Source organism: Coenobita brevimanus, chromosome 49 (genome assembly GCF_032717465.1).
Source record: "Coenobita brevimanus isolate Jiangsu-jjx chromosome 49, ASM3271746v2, whole genome shotgun sequence".
Lineage (NCBI taxonomy): Eukaryota > Metazoa > Arthropoda > Malacostraca > Decapoda > Coenobitidae > Coenobita > Coenobita brevimanus.
Window position 1 is genome coordinate 2,146,641 of NC_137002.1, and position 21,372 is coordinate 2,168,012.

The following is a 21,372-nucleotide window of genomic DNA, read 5'->3' on the forward strand; positions in this document are numbered from 1 at the left end:
GACATCGCATACTTCCCTGCACCTCGCCATGGGAAGGACCTTGGTCTGACCATGGTGAGGTACAGTTCCCTAGACTGCATGCTGGCCTATTGTACTGTACCTGTAGGACAGCCCCACAGAAACAACTGCTTACCAGCTACCTTCATACAATTCTTTTCAACTCGTGGGGATCTCACATACTATGGATATTTCTGATAACTGGTTCTAACCCCTTTAGTACAAAAGTTCACTACAAAACAGAGTGCAACTATCTTGTGGCATTAAAAATAACGAAGATACTACTACCGAAAAGGGGTAATACATCTTTTACTTTCATATTATTTTATAAATCATCACAAAATCAAAAACAAATAATGGGGTAACGTGGACATGCAAATACAGCATCGATCCAAGAACCAAACCTCCACACCGTTCCCTGCACCTCATTATAAAGAGGCACTGTCAACCACATGGGAAAAAATCAGTCCACTGCACTCGACAGCCCTGCAGGGGCAGTTGCTTGCCTGCGGTTGATGGATCTGCTCAGCCAAACAGGCTTGGAAATACCAACAACATTTCCTCACTGCACATTTACCAAATACTGTACACATTTTACATTCATCACACACACACACACACAATCATCGGTCATCCCAACCTCCCTTTTCCACCTAATAATGAGGCAAGGTTGGGTCCACACAGCAGCGACGAGAAAAATACAACAGATGGAGAACAAATCAACAGCCTACTCCATGAAATGGGACAAAATACTGCCAATTCATATTAATACATACTTCATTTACTGAATTCAGAGCACATTTTTTGGTCAAAGAAATTATTACCCAACTCCATTTCAACCATTATCAATATCATACATGTCAATTACCGCTATTTTTTCCCAACAAGAGTACAGTAATTGCAAACTTCCCTAACAGCAATACTGTACATCTTTAACTCACTGTATGTACTTTGGAAAAAAGAAGTGATGGAAAACCTCATTACCAAGTCTTCACACAAACATTACATTTAGCACTCAATACAAATATTTTGGTCAAAGAAAATATAACAAATCAATATAAATTCAATATTAAATTTCTTGTCAATACATCTCTAGCCAATGCATATTCTGGATCAAAGAATTCATAACAAAAAATCCAAACTAAGTCTTCATTCATTCGGTACACCTCTTACTCCATGCACATTTTTTTTTCTTTTGTCAAAGAAAATGTAATAAATAAAAATTAAATACATTACAAATCTTTATCATTGCATCTCTCACATAATGCACATTTGGGGGCCAAACAAATGATAACAAACTGCATACAGTATATTTATTGCAAAGTACATTAGTATACTGTACATCACCCACTCCCATATCCACATAAGCCTGTACTCTCATTGATTAAGGACACTCCCTAGCACCTCTTCCCTACAGATATATTTTGCACAATATCCCTAAACATTCAGTGGTATAAGGCGGAAGGGTTTATGAACAAGGGTATGTGAGATGGAAGTAGGGTAGCCTTATGATGGAGAATGTGTAGAGATGGGGAGTACCCTAATTTGCTTATGACAACCCTGTCCAGGATTACCGATAGACAGACAGATGTTATTCACACCTCTTCATTACTGAGACATACAGGATGCACTTTTTTTTTTTTTAATGCAAGGAAGAAAGAACCAAGGTCCGTCAGCCAACAAATAATTCCTTCCAAGAAAAAGCAAAAACAATACAACAAACAGCCAAATTCAAGATCCATTCATTTCGAGATGCCTGGACACATTGCATTTGAGAAACGGGAGATCTTAGGAAACAGGAGATACAGACTGAGGGAGACAGTTCCAGTGCTGACCTGTTGCATCAATGAAGGACCGGGAGTAACAGTTAATTCTTGCATTAGAGAGCTGGACAGAAAAGGATGAGAGTTTTTTGCTAGACGGGTGCTACACGCCCATTGTAGTGGTGGAGGGGTGCATGCAGATAGTTCAGAGGAGCAGTCACCAATGAAGTAGCGACAGAAAGGAGATTAAGATGCAACAGTGTGGTGAAGAGACAGAGGTTGAAGGGAGCCAGTATGAGAAGGAAAGTTAATGAAATAAAAAGCCTGTGACTCCACCTTGTTGAGAAGAGCTGTATGTGGGGAGCCTCCCCACACATGAGAGCTGTACTCTACACAGGGGCGAATGAAACCCGTGTATAAAGTCAACAACTGTGCAGAGGTAAAGAAGGTATGGAGCTGGCTTAGCACACCTAATCTCTTGGAAGCAGATTTTACAAGTGATGTAATATAATCTTTCCAAAATAAATCCCAAGATTCCCAAAGTATGTTTAAAGATGAAGCAGAATTGAACTGAATATTATTAAACATTAGCGGATACTCCTGTGGACGATTTTGACGGGTTGATAGGTGTAAAAACTGAGTTTTTGGTGTGTTAAATACAACAAGATTACTTTTACCCCAGTCAGACATATAAGCCAAGTCAGATATTAGGTGTGCCATGGCCTCATCCCTTGTTTGTTGTAGTAACTGCTGAGATGGATGCTGCGGGAAGCAAATGGAAAGGTGAAGAGTGGAATCATCAGTGTATGAGTGGATAGGGTTAGATATATAGCTTAGGTCACTGATGAATAAAAGGAAAAGAGCTGGTGATAGGCCAGAGCCCTGAAGAACACCACTATTGACATATCTGGGAGAACAATGACCATCTACAACAGTGGCTATAGAACGACCAGCAAGGAGCTAGAGATGAAGGCACAGATAGAAGGTCAGTAACCAGTGAGCAGTTTGGAAATTAAATATTTATGCCAGACTCAATCAAAAGCCTTTGAGATGTCAAGTGCAATGGCAAAACTTATTCCCGAAATGAGGATGACAAGTAGTCTGAAAGGTAGGTGAGAAGAACGCCAGTGGAGTGTCCCTGGTGGAACCCATACTGACGATCAGAAAGAAGGTTGTGATGGGAAAGATGATTTAAATTTTTTTGTTACGAACAGACTCAAAAACTTTTGAGATACAGGATGTTAAAGCAACTGGGTGATAGTCAGAGGGTTAGGAATGGTCACCCTTCTTTGGGACAGGCTGAATGAGAGCATACTTCCAGCAAGAAGGAAAGGTACAAGTTCACAGACAAAGGCGAAAGACTTTACCTAGGCAGGGTGTAAGCACAGTTCTTGAGAACAACAGGAGGGGCACCATCAGGCCCATATGCCTTGTTAGTGCTGAGGCCAGTGATGGCAGAAAATACATCAGTTGAAGAAATTTTTATGTCAGCCATGAGGAAGTCAGAGGGGTGAAGTGATGGAGGAACTGCACCAGAAATGTCTAAGGTGGAAAAGGAGAAAGTCTAAGAGATCTGCTTTATCAGTAGGAGAAATAGCTACAGAGCCATCAGAGTGGAAAAGAGGAGGAAAGGATGATAACATGAAGTTGCTAGGAAGGTTTTTGGCAAGGTGCCAGAAGGAGTGGAAAGAATTCGGGTTGGAGAGTTCAGAGCACTTAGTACAGATGAAGTTATTTTTAGCACAGCAAAGAACAGACTTAGCATGATTCTGTGCAGAAACATAAAAAAGATGAGATTCAAGGGTGGGTTAGCTCTGGTACCTTTTGTGCGCTTTCTTGTTGTTGTGGACAGCATTAGAAGAAGTGTGATCAAACCAAGTTTTTTTTTTGCATTAGTAAAATTATATGAGAAAGGAATGTATGCTTCCATGCCCAAGAGAATGACCTCTGTAATGTGCATGGCACACTCAGATGACTCTTGGCCATGGACGCAATAACCATTCCTTCCTAGAAGTACAGACTGAGGGCCTCCCAATCAGCAGCTCCAAAGTGCCACAACCGACATTTCTTAGAGGATCCACAGGCCGTATTGGAGCAATGTGACAGATTAAGTGAGAAGGTTGTGGTCGCAGAAGCCCAATGGAGAGGAACGATTAACAGTGTAAGCAGAAGGATTAGTTGTAAGGAAGAGGTCAAGTATGTTGGAACTCTCTCAAAGGCAGTCAGGGATAGGGGTAGGGTGCTGTACAAGCTGCTCTAGGTCATTATGGACAGAAAAGATGTAGGCTTGTTCACCAGGTGGATCAGTGAAAGGAGAGGAGAGCCAAAGGTGGTGGTGAACATTGAAATCTCCATGAATGGAGATTTTAGTGAAAGGAGAAATGGATAGGATAGATTCCATCGTAGATGTAAGACAGTCAAAGAATTTTTTATCATCATCATCATCCGGACCTCCTTTCTCACCCAAGGGACAGATATATTTGGTCAGAGAATGACAGGAAAGCCGAAGCCAGAGACATGTATGCAATGATGAAATGGTAAAGAAGTTGGTGCTACGGAGCATTATTAATTGATGAGATTATGGCCCAAAGACTATTACCTTTTCATATATAACGATCACTGTTTCCAGTTTATGTCATGGTACATTTATATTCAATGAAATACCTGCAAAAGCATTAAAATAACTTCCTAATGTTTCTACAGTTAAATTTGCATGAAGGAAATTAACATTTATAATGGTACAACTAAATACAGTACTGCATGTTAATTTCAGTGTTTTTGTTCTGTTCATTAAATACTTCACAATGACATCATGAGTTTCATAATATCTGTATTTTATAATCTTATTATTTTCAGATGATTTTATTCAGCTTAGGAGAGACCTAAATCTGGAGGAGTCAGATACAACCTTTACTAACCTCTCCAGTACAAAAGATTTCTCCTAAGCTTAATAAAATCATTTGGAGGTACGAAGAATACATTAAAGTGCAGGTACTACATCACAGTGACATGGTCAGTTCCTTCCATTTAAGACCAGTTCCTATTAGACACACCTGAAATTTTGTATGAAATAAAAATACAGTACTATTTGAAGTAAAAGAAGTTCAATGATGTACCAGTTACTGTGCCATTTACTGCAGGAATAACAAGTCCATCATAAATCTATAAATACCAGTATACACTTTTGATTCAATTTCCCTATTGTCGTTGATACTATAAGACTGAAACTGCTGCTCTGAAATTACTGCTTACAAAGATAAGATGCCAATGTGAATTGCATGCCTTGACTTATGTTGTAACGAATCACTACCACTTCAGATGAAGTTCTACTTTAACTCCTTCATTCAAGCTAATGTCAGAAAATAACATTCAGCTTAGAAGCGACATCCTTAGGCTGGAAAAGTAGGAAACATTCTCCAATAAACATTTCAGTCAGAAGTCATTTTCATTTTACTTTTGCTACCACCTGACAATTCTACTCTGTCAAAGGGGGATCTTTTATAGTGAAAAAGTGTGAAATGTTTTCCAGCAAGAAAATACTGATGGGAGCTGAGGCTTACCCCATCCTACATATCTCCTGGGTGTAGAAAAAACAAGGATAGTCACAGTTAATAGAAATCTATTCTGTTTCTGATAAAGTAGTAGTGATTAACTACTGTACAGTACAGTATTTCAGAGATGTTACTGCAGTGATGGAGTTAAAAACATTTTTTTTTTTTTAATTCTATTCTATTACTACAAGAAACCTTATTCACCCTTCATTAGGCTCTCATACTGGTTATTCAAGTTTGATTCTACCCCCTCACTAGATGGTCTCCACTGACCACTGAAGTATGATGACAGACAGTATATTTTTTTATAATCTTACTAACACCCGGCAGTTTTCATTCAACTTAGGTAGGATTTTTATCAACAAAGAGGTTGATCAAGGCTATATTTAACCCTCTTAAATTTTTGAAAATTGCCTCTATACAAACTACAACCATCTGATGACAGCAAGATAAAAACAAGATACTGTATGTCATCTGAGAGAAGGTTTTAAGCTAAGCAAATCAATCTGTCATGATGAATAAAATATGAAAAGCATCAATGTAGTTACCCAATTCTACTGAGGGGCATCACTTTAATTTTAACCTTGCTATCTTCTGATGATTATGTTAACTATTTAGGAAACACTTTTTGAACTGGAGGGGTCATAATTTTAATGCCTTAACAATGCCCTTTCTCTCTCTCTCTCTCTCCCTTACTTAACTGGAAGAGTCATGCTTAATCAACCCCTTCAATATAAGATGCCTTTCCTAAGTTGAACAAAGTAATCTGGCAGCAGCAGGAATAAACTAAAATGGAGATGACCTGGATTAAAGGGATTAGTGTTCAATATCAGACCACCTGGTGTCTAAGTTTGGTTAAAACTCTCAATTATTAACTCTCTAACTGCATTAATGTGCTTTGTCACATCTACCTGGTTAGTGTGTAGATGACAGTATTTTAAACTGTAACAACACAGCAAAGAACTGAATACTTAATACACTGTTTCACAAAACTGCACTTTTATCTGCAATTATTACAGCAATTCCTCAGTTAACTTGCTGTCAAATAACATGATTTTCAGTTAACTTGTTTTCACTTAACATGGCTTTTACAATGAAATTTATTCATTTAACGAATACTTTTCGCAAGACATTCCAGTGAAGTATCTGAGCTAAAATAAGTCAAACTAACATATACTTAAACAAAAATTGTTTTACTTATATGAAATGCATATGGACTTCATCACCATCGAAACCTGCAGCAATATAATCATCCTTCGCTTATTGTTTACAAAGGCTCCAACATGCTGGCATGTGTCAGCCCAGGTCACCTAATGGAAGCTCTCCAAGCTGCTCGATCTTTGGTAGCCTCCCTATGCACTCTATGACCTCATCCCATATTTTTTCAGTCTCCTCCTGCAATCCTACCCCAGACTTCCACACATCTCACCATCTGCACCCAACTGTCATTCTCCAACTTCTCAACGTGCCCAAACTATCTCAATCTACCCCTCCTCATCACAAAATCAATGCATTCAAACTCTTACTCTCACCTAAAAGGAAAGCTATAAAACCAGCAACAGAGGCAGCCAATTCTGTATTACTTATTAGAGGAAAGACTAGGTTGCCATAATCCAGATCATTATAACCCCCAGAGACCATCACACATCTCACATATTGTTTATTATGACAACCACCTTTTCTAATGGAACTGTAATAAGTTCATGCACAGCTTTCTCCAGCTAAGTGCTTTACAACTGTACTTCCAAGGCTGGAGTTTGAATGTTTAATGAATACCAATAGATAAACATATTCCACTGTACATGATACATTCTGATTATTTTTTTCTCATGTGTTTCTTAATATCTGATGAGATAATCTATTTGGGTGAAATATACCTTTCTTTTAAAGTGACCTTTGTTTAATAAAGCAATTTTCAGACCATATATGTATATATATACTGTGTTAGTATGGAATTACTATGTAATACTGCAATCTACAATGTACAAAAAAAATGAATGAGCTCTTAATTAATTTGATTATAGTCATCTATCAGAAAGAATTTTATCATTAATTCCTTACGTACCACAGGAATGATAAAATTAACTACAATGTAGTTCTACTTCAGTAGAAATGCTTTCTGATGCAACAACATGATGGAAAATACCTTAGAAAATTTGCTTCCTAACATACACTCTTGCAACATCATATCAATGTTATTATTATTATTATTACTATTATTATTATTATACTGTGTGTCTCAGAAACTACTTGGAAATCACTAGGTAGAAAAGACAGCAAGCACCAGAGAAAATATCTCACTCTGTACATCTGACACTTGACTGTACAGTGGTACACTGTAATAAGAATTACAGGTATATTTACTTATTAGTACTAAATGTGTTATAAATACCTGTAATGCATAACTGTTTACATCTTTCTAATACTGTATGAGGTCTATAGTCAATACTAGCTAAGAAACACAACCACAGAAATCCACAGAAATAATAATGGTACATACAGTTGAGCATATATGTTTACGAACTACAGTATCTGCACAATATAGTGCTAGGGTTACATAAAATACCTAACATATGTCTAAAGCCAGCTACTCACGACACTCAGAAAATACTGTTGATTTTTGCTAATCTATTAGGGAAATCCATGCACAGTATTGCACCCCTTCGTCTCTTTGTTGATGAATTCATGTGCGTTGCAGGGATGACACACAGCAAGACCAGTGTCAACGCTGCACCATTTCTAGTTCCAATTAACCTTTCAAGTTGTAGTGTGTCTGATTTTTTTTTCATGTCCAACATAGCATGATTGATTAGTAATGTCATAAAGAAATCAAAATACCTGCACTCCTCACACCAGCACACAGAGCTGTCCCCTCTCCCCTCAACACACAGGATCTGGGGTACAATATCTGGACCACCCTATACATCGGTAACTGAAGCTTAAGAAACACACTACTCCAAGAAATTGTGATTATTATGACAGTGTTAATGATATGCTATAAATTGATGAATATGTTAACTGCCCTTTCATGGCTAGTGTTAACCCCTTCAGTATTATTAAGCACTTCTTTTTGGATCTTGTTAATGCCAGGTAATTATATTCAGCCAAGGGAAGACCTCTGAAAGCAGTAAAACTTTTGGAGTCTATTTTAAATCCTTTCATTACCCTAAGTATCTCCTAAGCTTAATGAAACTGTACTGTCTTATTTATACATAAGTCAACTTCATAATGAAGGGGTAGATAATGATATCATATTTACCACGATGTAAAAAAAAAATAAATAAATTAAAAAAAAATAAAAATAACCACAGTTACTGCACAAGCACTGCAAGAAATATAGTTACTGAGACTTTCTCTGTTTTTATATTTTGAAAGTGTACATGAAATGTAAAAAAACTATCTCCAATAATTTCTCATTTAGGAATATGCCAACACTTTATCAATAAAGCATAAGGAAGAATATTCACTAAGAAACTCAAGTACACTACATTCAGAAATATTTCCCTTATGGGGGAAAAGAAAATTGCTAAGTGTAACAGTGTTTTTCTTGAAATGATCAATCACCAGAACAAAGACACTTTTTGGAGTGAGTGTTTACTAGTCAAGAAACAACTTGTGAAACAAGAAATGACTTGAGATTCATAAAGTACAGGACATAAAGTCAATATTCCAAATATTTTCCACTGATACCTGTTTTACATTCTATACTTGCTAAACCCACTGGAAGATAAAATTTAATAATGTACATTACCTTTACCACAATATTTTGTTGCAGAGTCCATCTGCTGACAGGGGCACACTTACTGTGACTATTAATGTAGTAGCAATATGCTTATCAGATCCTGTATTCACTATCGAACACCACTCTCCTCTCATTATGTTTTTTTTCCCCATGTAAATATAGGAGCACTATTTGTTAGATTATCCACTTGAACTGGGTGTAATATGCCCTAATAACCTCTATGTATCAAACGACATCCAACACACCTTTATGGTAATGAATTTAAAGTTTTTTTGTGCAAAAATAACTCTGGCCGATCTCAGGACACAGTATTATACTTCAAAATCATTGCTCCCATAAAGGGTACACAATAATGAGTTGGCTTACTTTATTTAAAACCTCTGTCATGGTTAACCCTCACTGGGGAAAAAAAAAAAAAAAAAAAAAAAAAAAGTTTCCATTAACTGCTTTACTACCATGGAAATTCACTACCATACTTCATTCTCCATACTGCCAGGTGACTATGTTCAGCCAAGAAGGACTATGATAATGATTTTCGTATCTTATCCTCGCAACTACGAGGTAATTTTACTCAGCTCCATAACATACTCAAACATGCGAAACGATCAAGGTACAGTATAACACTAGTGCCAGGTCTGACGCAACATCTCACCTCAACAACTAATGACCCTGTCAGCTAATGAAGAATCCCTCTAGTTGTGAAACCAGGTGTCTTCTAACCCAAATGCCAAGCCTGCACTTGATGAATACTGGCGCTATGTATGGTATGCGACTCTATTATTCAATTTGTTATTCTCTACAAATTTTCCCTAGGCCTACACCACCAAGGTGTCATACTATACTGTAATTTCGTGTGTATACCAAGGCATATTTTCACAACATATAAACATTAAAAACAAATCCACATACAGTACAAGGAACAAAATTCAGATAAAAATTGGAGTGCTGAATTATATATGAAACTATATATATATATATATATATATAAGAAAAGGTTACCACTGTCACTTATAACAAGGCTGTCTCACCATTATTAAACTTTATCAACAACACACTGGCATGTATTATGTAATCTCTGATGTTGCCAACAACTGCTTCTTAAAATAGAGACCATTCCAAATTCTTTGCATGTAAAAACCAATGGATAGGTTACCACAGTCCATTACATTACACCTTTCTCCTCTGAAGACATATTTTTCATGCTGGCTAATGCCAGACAATCTTTATCAACTCAGGACAAGCATCCCGAGGCTCAAGGAATTAAAAGGTAAATGGACACTTAAACTTTCAAGTACAAATAAAAACTCAGGGAATCTAACAAAAATATTCAACATCATTACTACCATATCACAAATAACAAGAGGTTAAACAGTAAAATGACTGTAAGGTATTTATTGTGTTGCTGTTATTACTGGGGCCCCAGATTCCTTTACTAAGCATTCCTGTACATACTGTAGCTCTACAGCTATCTTGGACAGCACCTCCTCATCTTCTATGCTAAAATCTCAATACAACTATTTTATTGTCAAGTGGAATTTCAAGCTTTAAGCAAGATCCCAACACCTTAACTCTACCTTTGGCATCAGTTAAAATTAAGTACAAGAGCAAGCATTGGAAGAGATTGTGAGATAAGTACATGAGCAAGTAATACAAATGGGTTTGAAATAACAGAAAAAAAAAAATTATGCTAACTTCCTGACCCCTAATCCCAGAGTTCATCCATGATGGCTGCAACACGTTAGCTAGAAGAATGGGAGAAACACAGAAAATACTGATGATTCCACTTTGGCACAACTGCATACATAATAGCAGAACATTCAACAATGTTGTGAAAGTCATGTGAGGTACTTCACAACTGTCACTGCACTCCTAGAATAACCTAAGCCTGATAATCTCTCATTCTGTTAAGGTTAAATGGAAAACAGATAAGAGAAGCAAACACAACACTGTTGATTCCACTTCTCTCACAGCACCCCTATAATCCTAACCCTACTGTCTCTTTTATCCAATGGGGCTGTTTGGCCAATGGAAAAATGAAGTGGAAGGCAATGACAACATCTTATTCTATTTTAGCACAATCACATTCATCAACTTTGCAGGTATCAAGTTAGATCATTTATACTCTCACTGCATCCTTAAAGCACAAGTCATTGTTTTCTCCGATTACTGGGTATGTATGACCAACGTGAAACGTTTATAGAAACAGAATTCCACTTTGGCATATAAGTAATCGTAGGATACCATACTCAACGTTTCTCAAAAAGTCATAAGAACTCAGCATTACTGCAGTGTAAGTCATATGAGGTCCTGCATGTACTGCAACATCTATAATCTCATTATATCCCTCAATACAAAAAGCTTCATTGGCTCTGACTTTGCTGTGGTTCAATGGAAAAATGATAAGAAAACAAAAATGCGATAAACTCTCAATTATCTATTGGTGCAATATCCAGCCCAAAGCAATATCTGGCACGCCAATCTTGGCTCTATTAAAATTAATATCCAGCAATTTTATGTAACATTTAGCGCTGAGATGGTCCAATGCAATTCCTGGCATTGTGGGGTTTCAACCGGCTCGTAAGCAGTAGCCAACCGGCGCCAGGGGAAATCCCGAAAATCTGGAGCCTACAAAAACACCCGCTATGCGCCAGCCAACTAGAGTCCGTTGTGGGTGTCGCTTATCTGGCGAGCACGAAACACTGCCGTGCCTTCATTCTTGCCCATGAATGTCGTAGAGTCAAGACATGCCTGTGTGCTTCCACTCTTCTGACCATGCGGTCGCAAAACCCTGGTGCTTTGACTAACTCTTTGGCATCCTAAGTTCAAGCTTCCGTACTGTATTGAAGTGCAAACCTAATGGCCTGTCAGTGCTCATGTCCTAGTGCTCAACAGGAGCATTCACAAATTCCCAAACACTGCCAATCTTCACCTGATAACTGAATTTGAAAAATAAAAATGCAAACAACTAAACTACCGTTTCCTTTATCACTTCGTTCATAAGTACTGTATTATCTTATGAACATATTTACTCAATAAAATGAGGAAAAGAATCCTCAGTATGATAATGTTGAAAGGGGTCACTAAACTAACAAAACTAACTGTCTAAACCAGAGGACAAATATTCTTCGTAGCTTAAAAACTATTACTTACATTCCAATCACATCTTTTAATACAGTTTTAATCAAGTAAAACTTTCAAACATATATATAAAACTAATATGAAGTTGTTTGACTGAAAAATATTTATGGGAATCAGATGAAGATTGTATGCACACGCCTGTGCCAAGTTCTATCTTCATCTTCCTGGAAACATTGGTATTTGTGATTTTGGTCAACGGTTTCGTCTTCACATGATTTCACCTTCATAAATTGTGCCTTTTTTATAATGCATAGTCAGTACATTTTCTTCAGCATTTGCCAGACGAAACATTAATCTCTTTAATAACTAAATGATCCATCCATCCATCATCCAATCCTACACTGCCCCATGAGAAGCGTAAGAGCCCAGGGCTAGGCAAGTTGGTCCTGACATTTAAGATGAGAGTGACCAGCCTCACTCATCCCTGAGTGGCATTATGTGAGCAATAACCCCAACCACCCCTTGGATATACACCTTCACTGGCTCAATTCGATTGGAGTGCTGCAATTACCCACTAAACCACAAGGCACCATAATTTGGTTATGTGGTTACCACCCAGCGCAGTAAATGGTTTCCTGGTGAACAGGAAACCATTTGGCTTGTCACTCAGTGTAGAGTCACCCACAGGCAGAAAGAACAAGAAAGAATGAAGGAAAGAAAGACAAAGAGGGAATGTAAAGTCACAAGTAGGCAGAAGGACGAGGAAAGCATGAAGTAAAGAAAGACAGAAGAGGAAGGAAGGAAAAGAGGGAGGAGAGGAAAGGGCAGACACCTGAGAGCAGCATTACATCGAGTTAAGTGTTTCAAATTAAACATGCAGTGTGACTTCTATCTATCTATCTATCTATCTATAGCCCGACGCCCTAATCCCGCAAAGGGTGGCCGCAGACAAAACGCCTCCAAGTCACTCTGTCACCCACCATTTGACTCCCCTCCCCCCAACTCACCCCCCCCTCCCTCATATACCTCTCAACTCCATCCCTCCACCTCATCCTCGGTCTACCCCTCCCTCTCCCTCCCTCCACCTCACCTCACCTACTTCTAATATTACATAATAAATGCTAATGGACCACTTGAAGTTTTATGCATTCTAGTAACTGTACTGCAGTATTTTACTTAGTAAATTATATACAGAAGACTGGTATAATAACCAATGATCACAGTACTGAAGACTTTATGAACTCTTCATCACTAAATATCATGGAATGGATTTCAGAAAATATATGGGTGTGCGGGCTGGGAGTAGTTGACCGAGTTCCTAATTAAATTAACCATCAATCACTGGCAACTCCTGAGTTTGTGAACGCTCCAACTGTGACTGTTAAATTACTCCTATGCTGTACTGCGTACTGTACTGTTTACGAGTGCGAACTCCCCTGAGCTGTTTCTCCCCACTGATGCCAATACTTGATGAGTATATAAAATAGTACACTATGTACAGTACTGTATTACTGTACTGTATCACTACTGCATTGTTTTTGTATGCTTAGTTTTTGTCTTTTACTCATGGTAAAGTTTTTAGGACAGAGGGTTAAGATGGACAGAATGACAATATCTGGATCTTGGCCGAATGTTGAGCCAGATTTGCAATACTGTATCCAGTGTTTCACGTTATTTGGGGGTACTGCATGGCTGAATTACAATGGATAAATGAGAGTTTACTGTATTAAGTGATTAACCAATACTGTAATACAATTTTCAATTACCTATACCTCAAAAATACAGAAACAGGACACTGTTATACTGATATAAAAAAAGTGATAATACCTTGCCATCATCCACCTTGGCCACCAAGAAAGCACTGCTAAGATATACATGATCTTAATAACAGTACTGTACATAAAAATTGCAAGTTCATCCCAATTACCCCACCTGAAGTATAAGAGTCTGGAGGTCAGGGTACCATAATTGAGCAGATTTAGGGATGATTAAACTCCAATCACCTCTATGAATTCCAGCCCATGTCACTCATGTGCTTTGTAAAGCTGTCACTCTGACTTGGAAATTCTAACTATTGAGCCATCTGGTGCTAGAACACTGTAGTAACAGTACTATTATAATCTTCACCTTAGTTACCACTAAATTTGGGAAGTGAGGATCCAGAAATAAGAAAATGAAAATACACAAATAATGGGCTACACATCCAATCAATCATCATTCAGTAGTTTAGTAATCACTGTACTCAGCAGCAGCAGCAGCAGCAATATCCTGACAATTATTCTGACCTGAAAATGCTATTGCTGCTGCTGCTGAATATCTGTGAGAAGAAATACATCATTACAATTTTGATCATTTTTCCTCAATGAAGGGTGGGGTGAGGAAAAAGTAAATCATCAAAACAAAATAATGGCTAATAATAATGTACTGCAACAGACAACTGTTTTATCACAAAAAGCTCAGTGATACTGAATATGAATAATTTCCATGAAACAGAAAAAGAAAAGCATACAAAGTATTACGTACGACAGATTAAAAACCCAGAATAAAAGGTAAAATTTAAAAATTATAACACACAGCTTTGTTCCCCATTCAAATAAAAACCAAGAGGAAGAGAAGGAATGAGACTAAGGTAAAATCAATTATAACACACAGCTTTGTTACCCATCATGTTGAGAGACACCCCAAAGCCCTTTATTCTTGCTACCACTTGGTATTTTATTTCAGCATATGGAAGACTTCTCTCACTGAAGGGGCTACAACAAACTGCACTAACCCTTTCACTGAGAGGTCTTCCCGAAGGTGAATAAAGTGTTTCACTGAAGCAAGAATCAAAATAAAGACGGCCTTGTTATATATGGCGTTAGTCTTCAATAACTTGACCTACAGCTCCAACTGTCACTAGTGTTCACCCATCATTTTTCCTTTATACAATTCCTTGCATTCAGAAAGTGGGAATATATTACTGACAGTTCTGTTTATGTTCAGATATTGTTTCTCCTTTTACACATGCCTTGCATTCAGAATGTAAATTAATTCTTACAAATAGCTGTATTTTATTCATGTAAGTTACCTACTTCTGCTTTGTACATGGGTTCCTCATATTCAAAAAGTGGCCACAATCATAGCAATATAACTGTTAGCGTCCTTGTGTTCTTTGTACTCCTTTCCTTCTTCCTATAGTCCTAAATGATGTTAGTGTATGAAGAGACAATCTGATTAAGTCCTGTTTGTCTCCTTCATTTTGTACTTCCTTTATCCCATAACAGTCCCAACTAAGTGGTGTTAGCTTCAGGACAGTATTACAAGAGATTTGTTTGTCTCCATTTTGTACTTCCTTCACCCCCTATAGCCCTGTGTATTTGATGTTTGATTAAAAAAGGATAATCTTGCCAACAGTTCTACTTTCCTCCTGTGCTTTATACTTCCCAGTTTCACCCTAGAGCCCTGACTAAGTGGTGTTAGTAAAAGGATACTGTAGTCTTACCAACTATATTCTTGTCTCTTCTGTTATGAAGGGACAATCTTACCCATAGTTTTTCTTGTCTCCTCTGTTCTGAAGGGACAATCTTACCAATAGCTCCGAATGTCTCCTCTGTTTTGTACTTCCCTGCCCTACAGTCCTGTCCTAACTGGTGTTGGTCTGCGAGAATTTGAGGATGGCCGGTGATTGGCTGCAGCCCGGATGAATGGCAACGCAGCCACTATGAGGATGAGGAGAGCTAGACCAGGGCGGTACACAGCCCATGCACCCCCAACGATTACCAGGGACGCTGACATGCTGAGGGTGAGGTTGGCTGAACCAAGACCCATATACACAACATCGCGAAGAAGGCTGGAGCATGCCACTGTAAAAGTAATGGTAAATGTGGTGTTGCATTATCAGTTACATTGTTGTTGCTGTGGCTGACAGCTAACCTGGAAATAAACATGGTGGACTGTACACTCAGGTTGTCCTTCTAGAGTTCACAGTTCTCCTTTCTGAAGATAAAGAGTGAGGGAACATTTGAATAAATGGGCAGTGGAGCTGCCTAGTTATGCTGGTGCCACCCTCTGATGATGCTCCTCTACAGTATTACACAGCAGGTATAAATAAGTAATTTTAAGACAGTAAGAAAGAGTTTACTTCCTGCTGTTAGTATTATCATCACCAGCAGTCAAAGCAAACTGTCAGAAAGTATGAAAAGCACAAAAGTTGTCATGAGCCATAGCTTCAGCTCAACCTGTCTATCTATTCTTTGCTAGATGAAGTTCATACCCAAGGTTTCACACCAAATAAAGACCTCTTAGCTATACTGAACAAGTAAAAAAGTCATTGCAATCTGTTCCTCATGTAATCTAACATCTTAGCACTGGACAGCAGTTGTTTAAAAAGTGTGAAACTTGAAATATGACTTCCCTCCAGCGAGGAGTAAGGCTGGAGGGTATGCAAAAACAAGGTCTCGTAACTATACATAGAGTAACTTCTAATAATTAAGCTTATCATCACCATAAATCAACACTCAGTCCTAATTCCCACTTAATTTCAACACTGGAAAAACAAAACAAAAGAAAATCTTCCAAAACTGTGGTTTTATGGTCTGTCCTGAAACATAAAGAAACACTGTGTCTATGAACAGGATGGTGCATCTTATAACTGTTTATAGTTATTTTCAGTCCACTTATTATGTGAAATCCTTATGATGTTTAATAGCTTAGTAGTGAAAAATGAATAAAGGGAAACTATGTTAAACTAAGAATTACTGCACTTATTGATTTCACTACCTGTAACCTACCAAGGGAGTGGACAATATTGGAGACACAGGTAAGCCCAATGAACATAAGGAACCATCCAGCGAGCCTCAAACCCCATGCCAGGAAGCGGTTCTGTGCATGCTCCATGGAAAACATCTCCTCCACACTGCGCTTCCCAGCCTGTACCATCAGTAGCTCACGCCCGTTGGAAGTGATGTATGGATGTAATGTGTCTCCAACCTGCTGAGCCACGATGCTTACCTGGGAAATGGCATTTACAGTTAGTAAAAATCAGTTTTGCATACCTTCACTATCATCTACGCCCAAATACCTCAATTCCTTAATCCCAGAGAGGGTGGCCACAATCAAACTGCATCTACATCATGCACTCCTCCACCATCAGACTGCTTTTCCTCCAACTCACCCTCATTCACAAACTTCTCTAGCCCAAACCTCCATCTCAACCTCAGTCTCACCCTCCCTCCCTCCTTCTCCATCATAGTAACATATACTCTTCTGGTCAACCTCTCATTCACTCCACATGACCAAACCATACAGGGTTGTTGTTTATCAACCCATCCATCTGGCCAAGCAGACCCATCAACTGCAGGCAAGACTGTCCCCTCAGAGGCGTCCCATGCAGCGAACCTACATTCCCTTGTGGTTGACGGCACCTCACCACAGCAAGGCACAGGGAACAGTGTGGAGATTTGGCTCCTGGATGGACACTGCATTTACATCTCTCCACCTAGTTAACAGGAGCACCATTGGAGGGTCCACTTTACCCAGCAAGTAGTTATATGGTCACCACCCAGCGCTGTAATAGCTTTCTGGGTTACAGGAAACCATTAGGCTCTAGGAGGCGAGAGAGAAAAAGAATGAGAAATGAGAAGGAAGAATCAGGTAGCACTACATCAAGTGAGTGGATGATGGTTGCCAACACCTACCACCAACCAAACAGGGTACAGTACTAACATTTTCAGCACATCCACATGAACTTCTAACACTCCACAACTTCCTCATATGTTTCTGTTAGTCTCTTTACATACTCTACACACTCATCTCTCATAATTCATTTCCCTTCCTTCACTAAACACTACTAAGGCAGAGTTCCACGGCTATAAGTCAGCCTTGTTTACTTGTTGGCTGCTTTCCTTTTTGTTCCTTCTTGCAGCATTCGTCAAGTTCTTAACCCTTAACTTCCTTTGTAGGTTCTCATCCCATGTCTACCTTGGTCTGCTTACAAAGGCTCTTCAGTCCATCCTTAGTCTGAACTGTATTTTGCCCAATTAAGAGTCAGACCTTGCTCAAGTATAGCACGTCTATAGGTAATATGCTCCTCTAAACAAGACATGCTTCCCATTCATAACTGTAGAGTTAAAAACAAAAAAATCTGACATCAAAAGACAATATAATGAACCACAAGCAATTTTAGGTGTAAAAGGATGTAAATTCGTCAGCAGTTTGATAATGAAATCACTTATACAAGTGCTTGTGGGCCCTTTGGGCCCCTCGCACTTGCTCCTGTGGAGGGCTCTCACGTTTATGGTTCTAGTGTAATGTTGTCACTTGTATTTTTTGCAGCTAACCAACTGATCGTGTTATTTGCAACTTCGGGAATGGAACTCAAGTTGTTCGAACACAAGTCCGAAATACTTTAGTTGTACCTGTGGGCAAAAAATTCTACGGAGATCCTATGCCGGGCACCAGGAGCGGTGTTTTTTTTGGTCAAAATGTGATCGCTCATTAAATATAGTAAAAAATTTTCAACCGTGATGGGACCAAGTTTTTTCATATCAGTGAATTTTTTGCAATTTCTGTGCCAATTTTGGCGTGATTTGAATGTGTAGTTTCGGCTGCCCAAAATACACACACACACAGCTACCGCTATAGTATATTAGATGAAGATTAACTGTACTCTCACCCATTCTCTCTTCATGTCAAAACTACCTCAACCTAAAATACAGTTCACTGGGTAAGAGAAAAGTAATTTAACCCCTTCAATTTGGTAATATTTCTTAAAGTGTTATAAGTACAGGTACATCTAAATTATTTTACTGAAGTTAGGAAGCACCTGTCATAGTTAAAGGGTTAATGAAGGCAATCTCTAATACAGAACCTACAGCTCAAAATGTCTACCCAAAAGTGAATGGTCTGAACAGATTGGGAATAAATTATGAAAAACATAACTGAAGTGAAGGGCTTCAGGGCACTTCACCTACCACTTCCCCAGCACGACCAGTAAAGTAAAACTGTATTCTTAAATCTCCGATGGCTGGGTTGTATATGTCACGTGTGATATAGTACATGCCCCCGTGCAGCTTGATGTCCTCTCCCTCTGGCTGCTCATCACCAGAGAAGGCAATGTACTCGCTGAACATCTCCTTGATGGGCTGACTCAGGTGGTAGCTCCCTACTTGTATGCTCTCAGCCATCTGAACAGTCGACGCAACAGGAATGGACCTGTGGGATGATGGGGTTAACTACAGATGGGACGGAGCAATGAACCTGACTGAATGACTGGAGAAAGAGAGTGAGAATGACTGACTAGATGCAGACATCATATGTGTTGTTTACTGCCCTCTCCCTCTGACTATCACTGGATAATGCAATGTATTTACTGGACATCTGGACAAGCTGACTCAGGCAGTAGCTACATACCTGTACAGATGCCATCTGAACTGTCAATGCCACTGAGAAAGATCTGTGAGGTCTGCTCAGTACTGAGCATTACACCTAAGACTGAGTTGGAAGACTAGCTGGAGGAAGTCAATACGAAATGCTGACTGGTGGAAAACAGCGATGAAGACTGACTGGACAAATATGTTAGAACGGAAGGATTAAAATTACCTAGTTGTTGCTGTCCCTCATCCCAGTCTGTCTAGCTGAGCAGACTCACTGACCACAGGTATGCAAATGCTTCTGTGAGGCCAACCTAATGGTGCAGAACAGTGCATAAACCATGTAAGGATCTGGCACCTCCTTGTGATAGACAGCATCTTGCAAGGGTTCTTCCCACGATGAGGTACATGGAAATACAAGGTTTGGCTCCCAGGAGGATACTGCTGCTGCTCCACCCCGGGTGCACAGTGCCACCATATGTAGGTTCCTCATTAGTGCCAGAATGACTAATACAGATGATAATATCATTACCATCATCCAGACTTTATTCCCAGCTAAAAGATGGTGAGGTATAATCTAGAATCAGTACGAGAGAAAGCATAAATGTACACCTAACAAACAAGATATGCAATGAAATGTGCCACACAACCTTCCCACATCATTCAAGGCTTCCAACTCCTGGCTCCACTTCATAAGCAAATCCCTCAGAACATGAAAATTATATGTGGCCCTTAGTAATATACCGGGTGATCTGCCGAAAAAGAGAGAGAGAGAGAGAAATGCGATCAAAGTTTTGCAACCTTTATACTGTCCTATCTCCATAACCGCTAGAGTTAGCTTGATAAATTTTTTTTTGAGATGTAGCTTAATGTATGTACTTCCTGGTAGTAACCTCATACTTGTGCTATCTATGAGTATCCATAATGATATTGTGTGATGAAACAAATTATCACCCACCACAGTTGGACTGAATCTCTGATAAAATGTGATTTGACTATTATTATCCTCAGAAACATGGAATAGAGTTTAAAAATACTTCAGTGTGATCTCAATGGAGTGTCATACTATCGACTAAAGACAAAGTGACTATGACATTTTAGTATTTGGACTTGATTTTAGCAGTTTCAAGGTCAGTTAACTTTGAGTGCATTTTTAAAAACAACAAACAACACTAATATCTTCATAAATGGCACGAAACAATAATAATAACGATGATAATAGGTTTAGTAACATAATTAGGAAGCATTCAAGGTAAAGGAATAATGTAGGAACGACCCCAAATCTGAAAAAGTTTGACAATAACCATGGAGACGGTATTCTGTAAACATAGAAAAACAATGACAATGGTAATGTTAATAATGAAAGAGTAGGATAATAAAAATATTTAACAGAATAATAATAATAATAGTAATAATAATAATCCATCCATCCATCATCCAATCCTGCATTGCCCCATGAGGGGCGTAGGAGCCCGGGGCTAGGCAGTTGGTCCCGACATTTTAAGATGAGAGTGACAAACCTCACTCATCCCTGAGTGGCATTACGTGAGCAATCAACCCCAACCACCCCTTGGATATAAGCCTTCACTGGTTCAATCCGATTGGAGCAAAATAATTACCCACTAAACCACCAGGCGCCAAAATTTGGTTATATGGTTACCACCCAGTGTAGTAAATGGTTTCCTGGTGTACAGGAAACCATTTGGCTTGTCACTCTCTGTAGATAATGATAATAACAATACTGCAATTGCACTATTCATGGCGAGAGAGACAGGCAGACTGAGGCTCTTGTAACCCACATGGTATGCAACTCAGCTTGTGACTGGACAGCTCCAGAGTATAGCAGGAAAGTGCACGTACCCCCATTTAATACTACGATCTCGATTCAT

The 21,372-nt window shown here is 38.8% G+C and overlaps 1 protein-coding gene across 1 annotated transcript in view; it reads right to left on the reverse strand.

Moving 5' to 3' along the window:
- The window catches only part of Tmem43 (Transmembrane protein 43), a 49,491-nt gene that overhangs the window by 9,871 nt on the left and 18,248 nt on the right, over window positions 1–21,372 (reverse strand). Inside the window, exons 6-8 of the mRNA XM_080272065.1 lie at window positions 19,085–19,325; window positions 16,904–17,123; window positions 15,762–15,976 (exon numbers count right to left, since the gene is read on the reverse strand). Of these exons, the coding sequence (XP_080128191.1) occupies window positions 15,762–15,976; window positions 16,904–17,123; window positions 19,085–19,325 (676 nt within the window). The remainder of the gene's footprint in view (window positions 1–15,761; window positions 15,977–16,903; window positions 17,124–19,084; window positions 19,326–21,372) is intronic.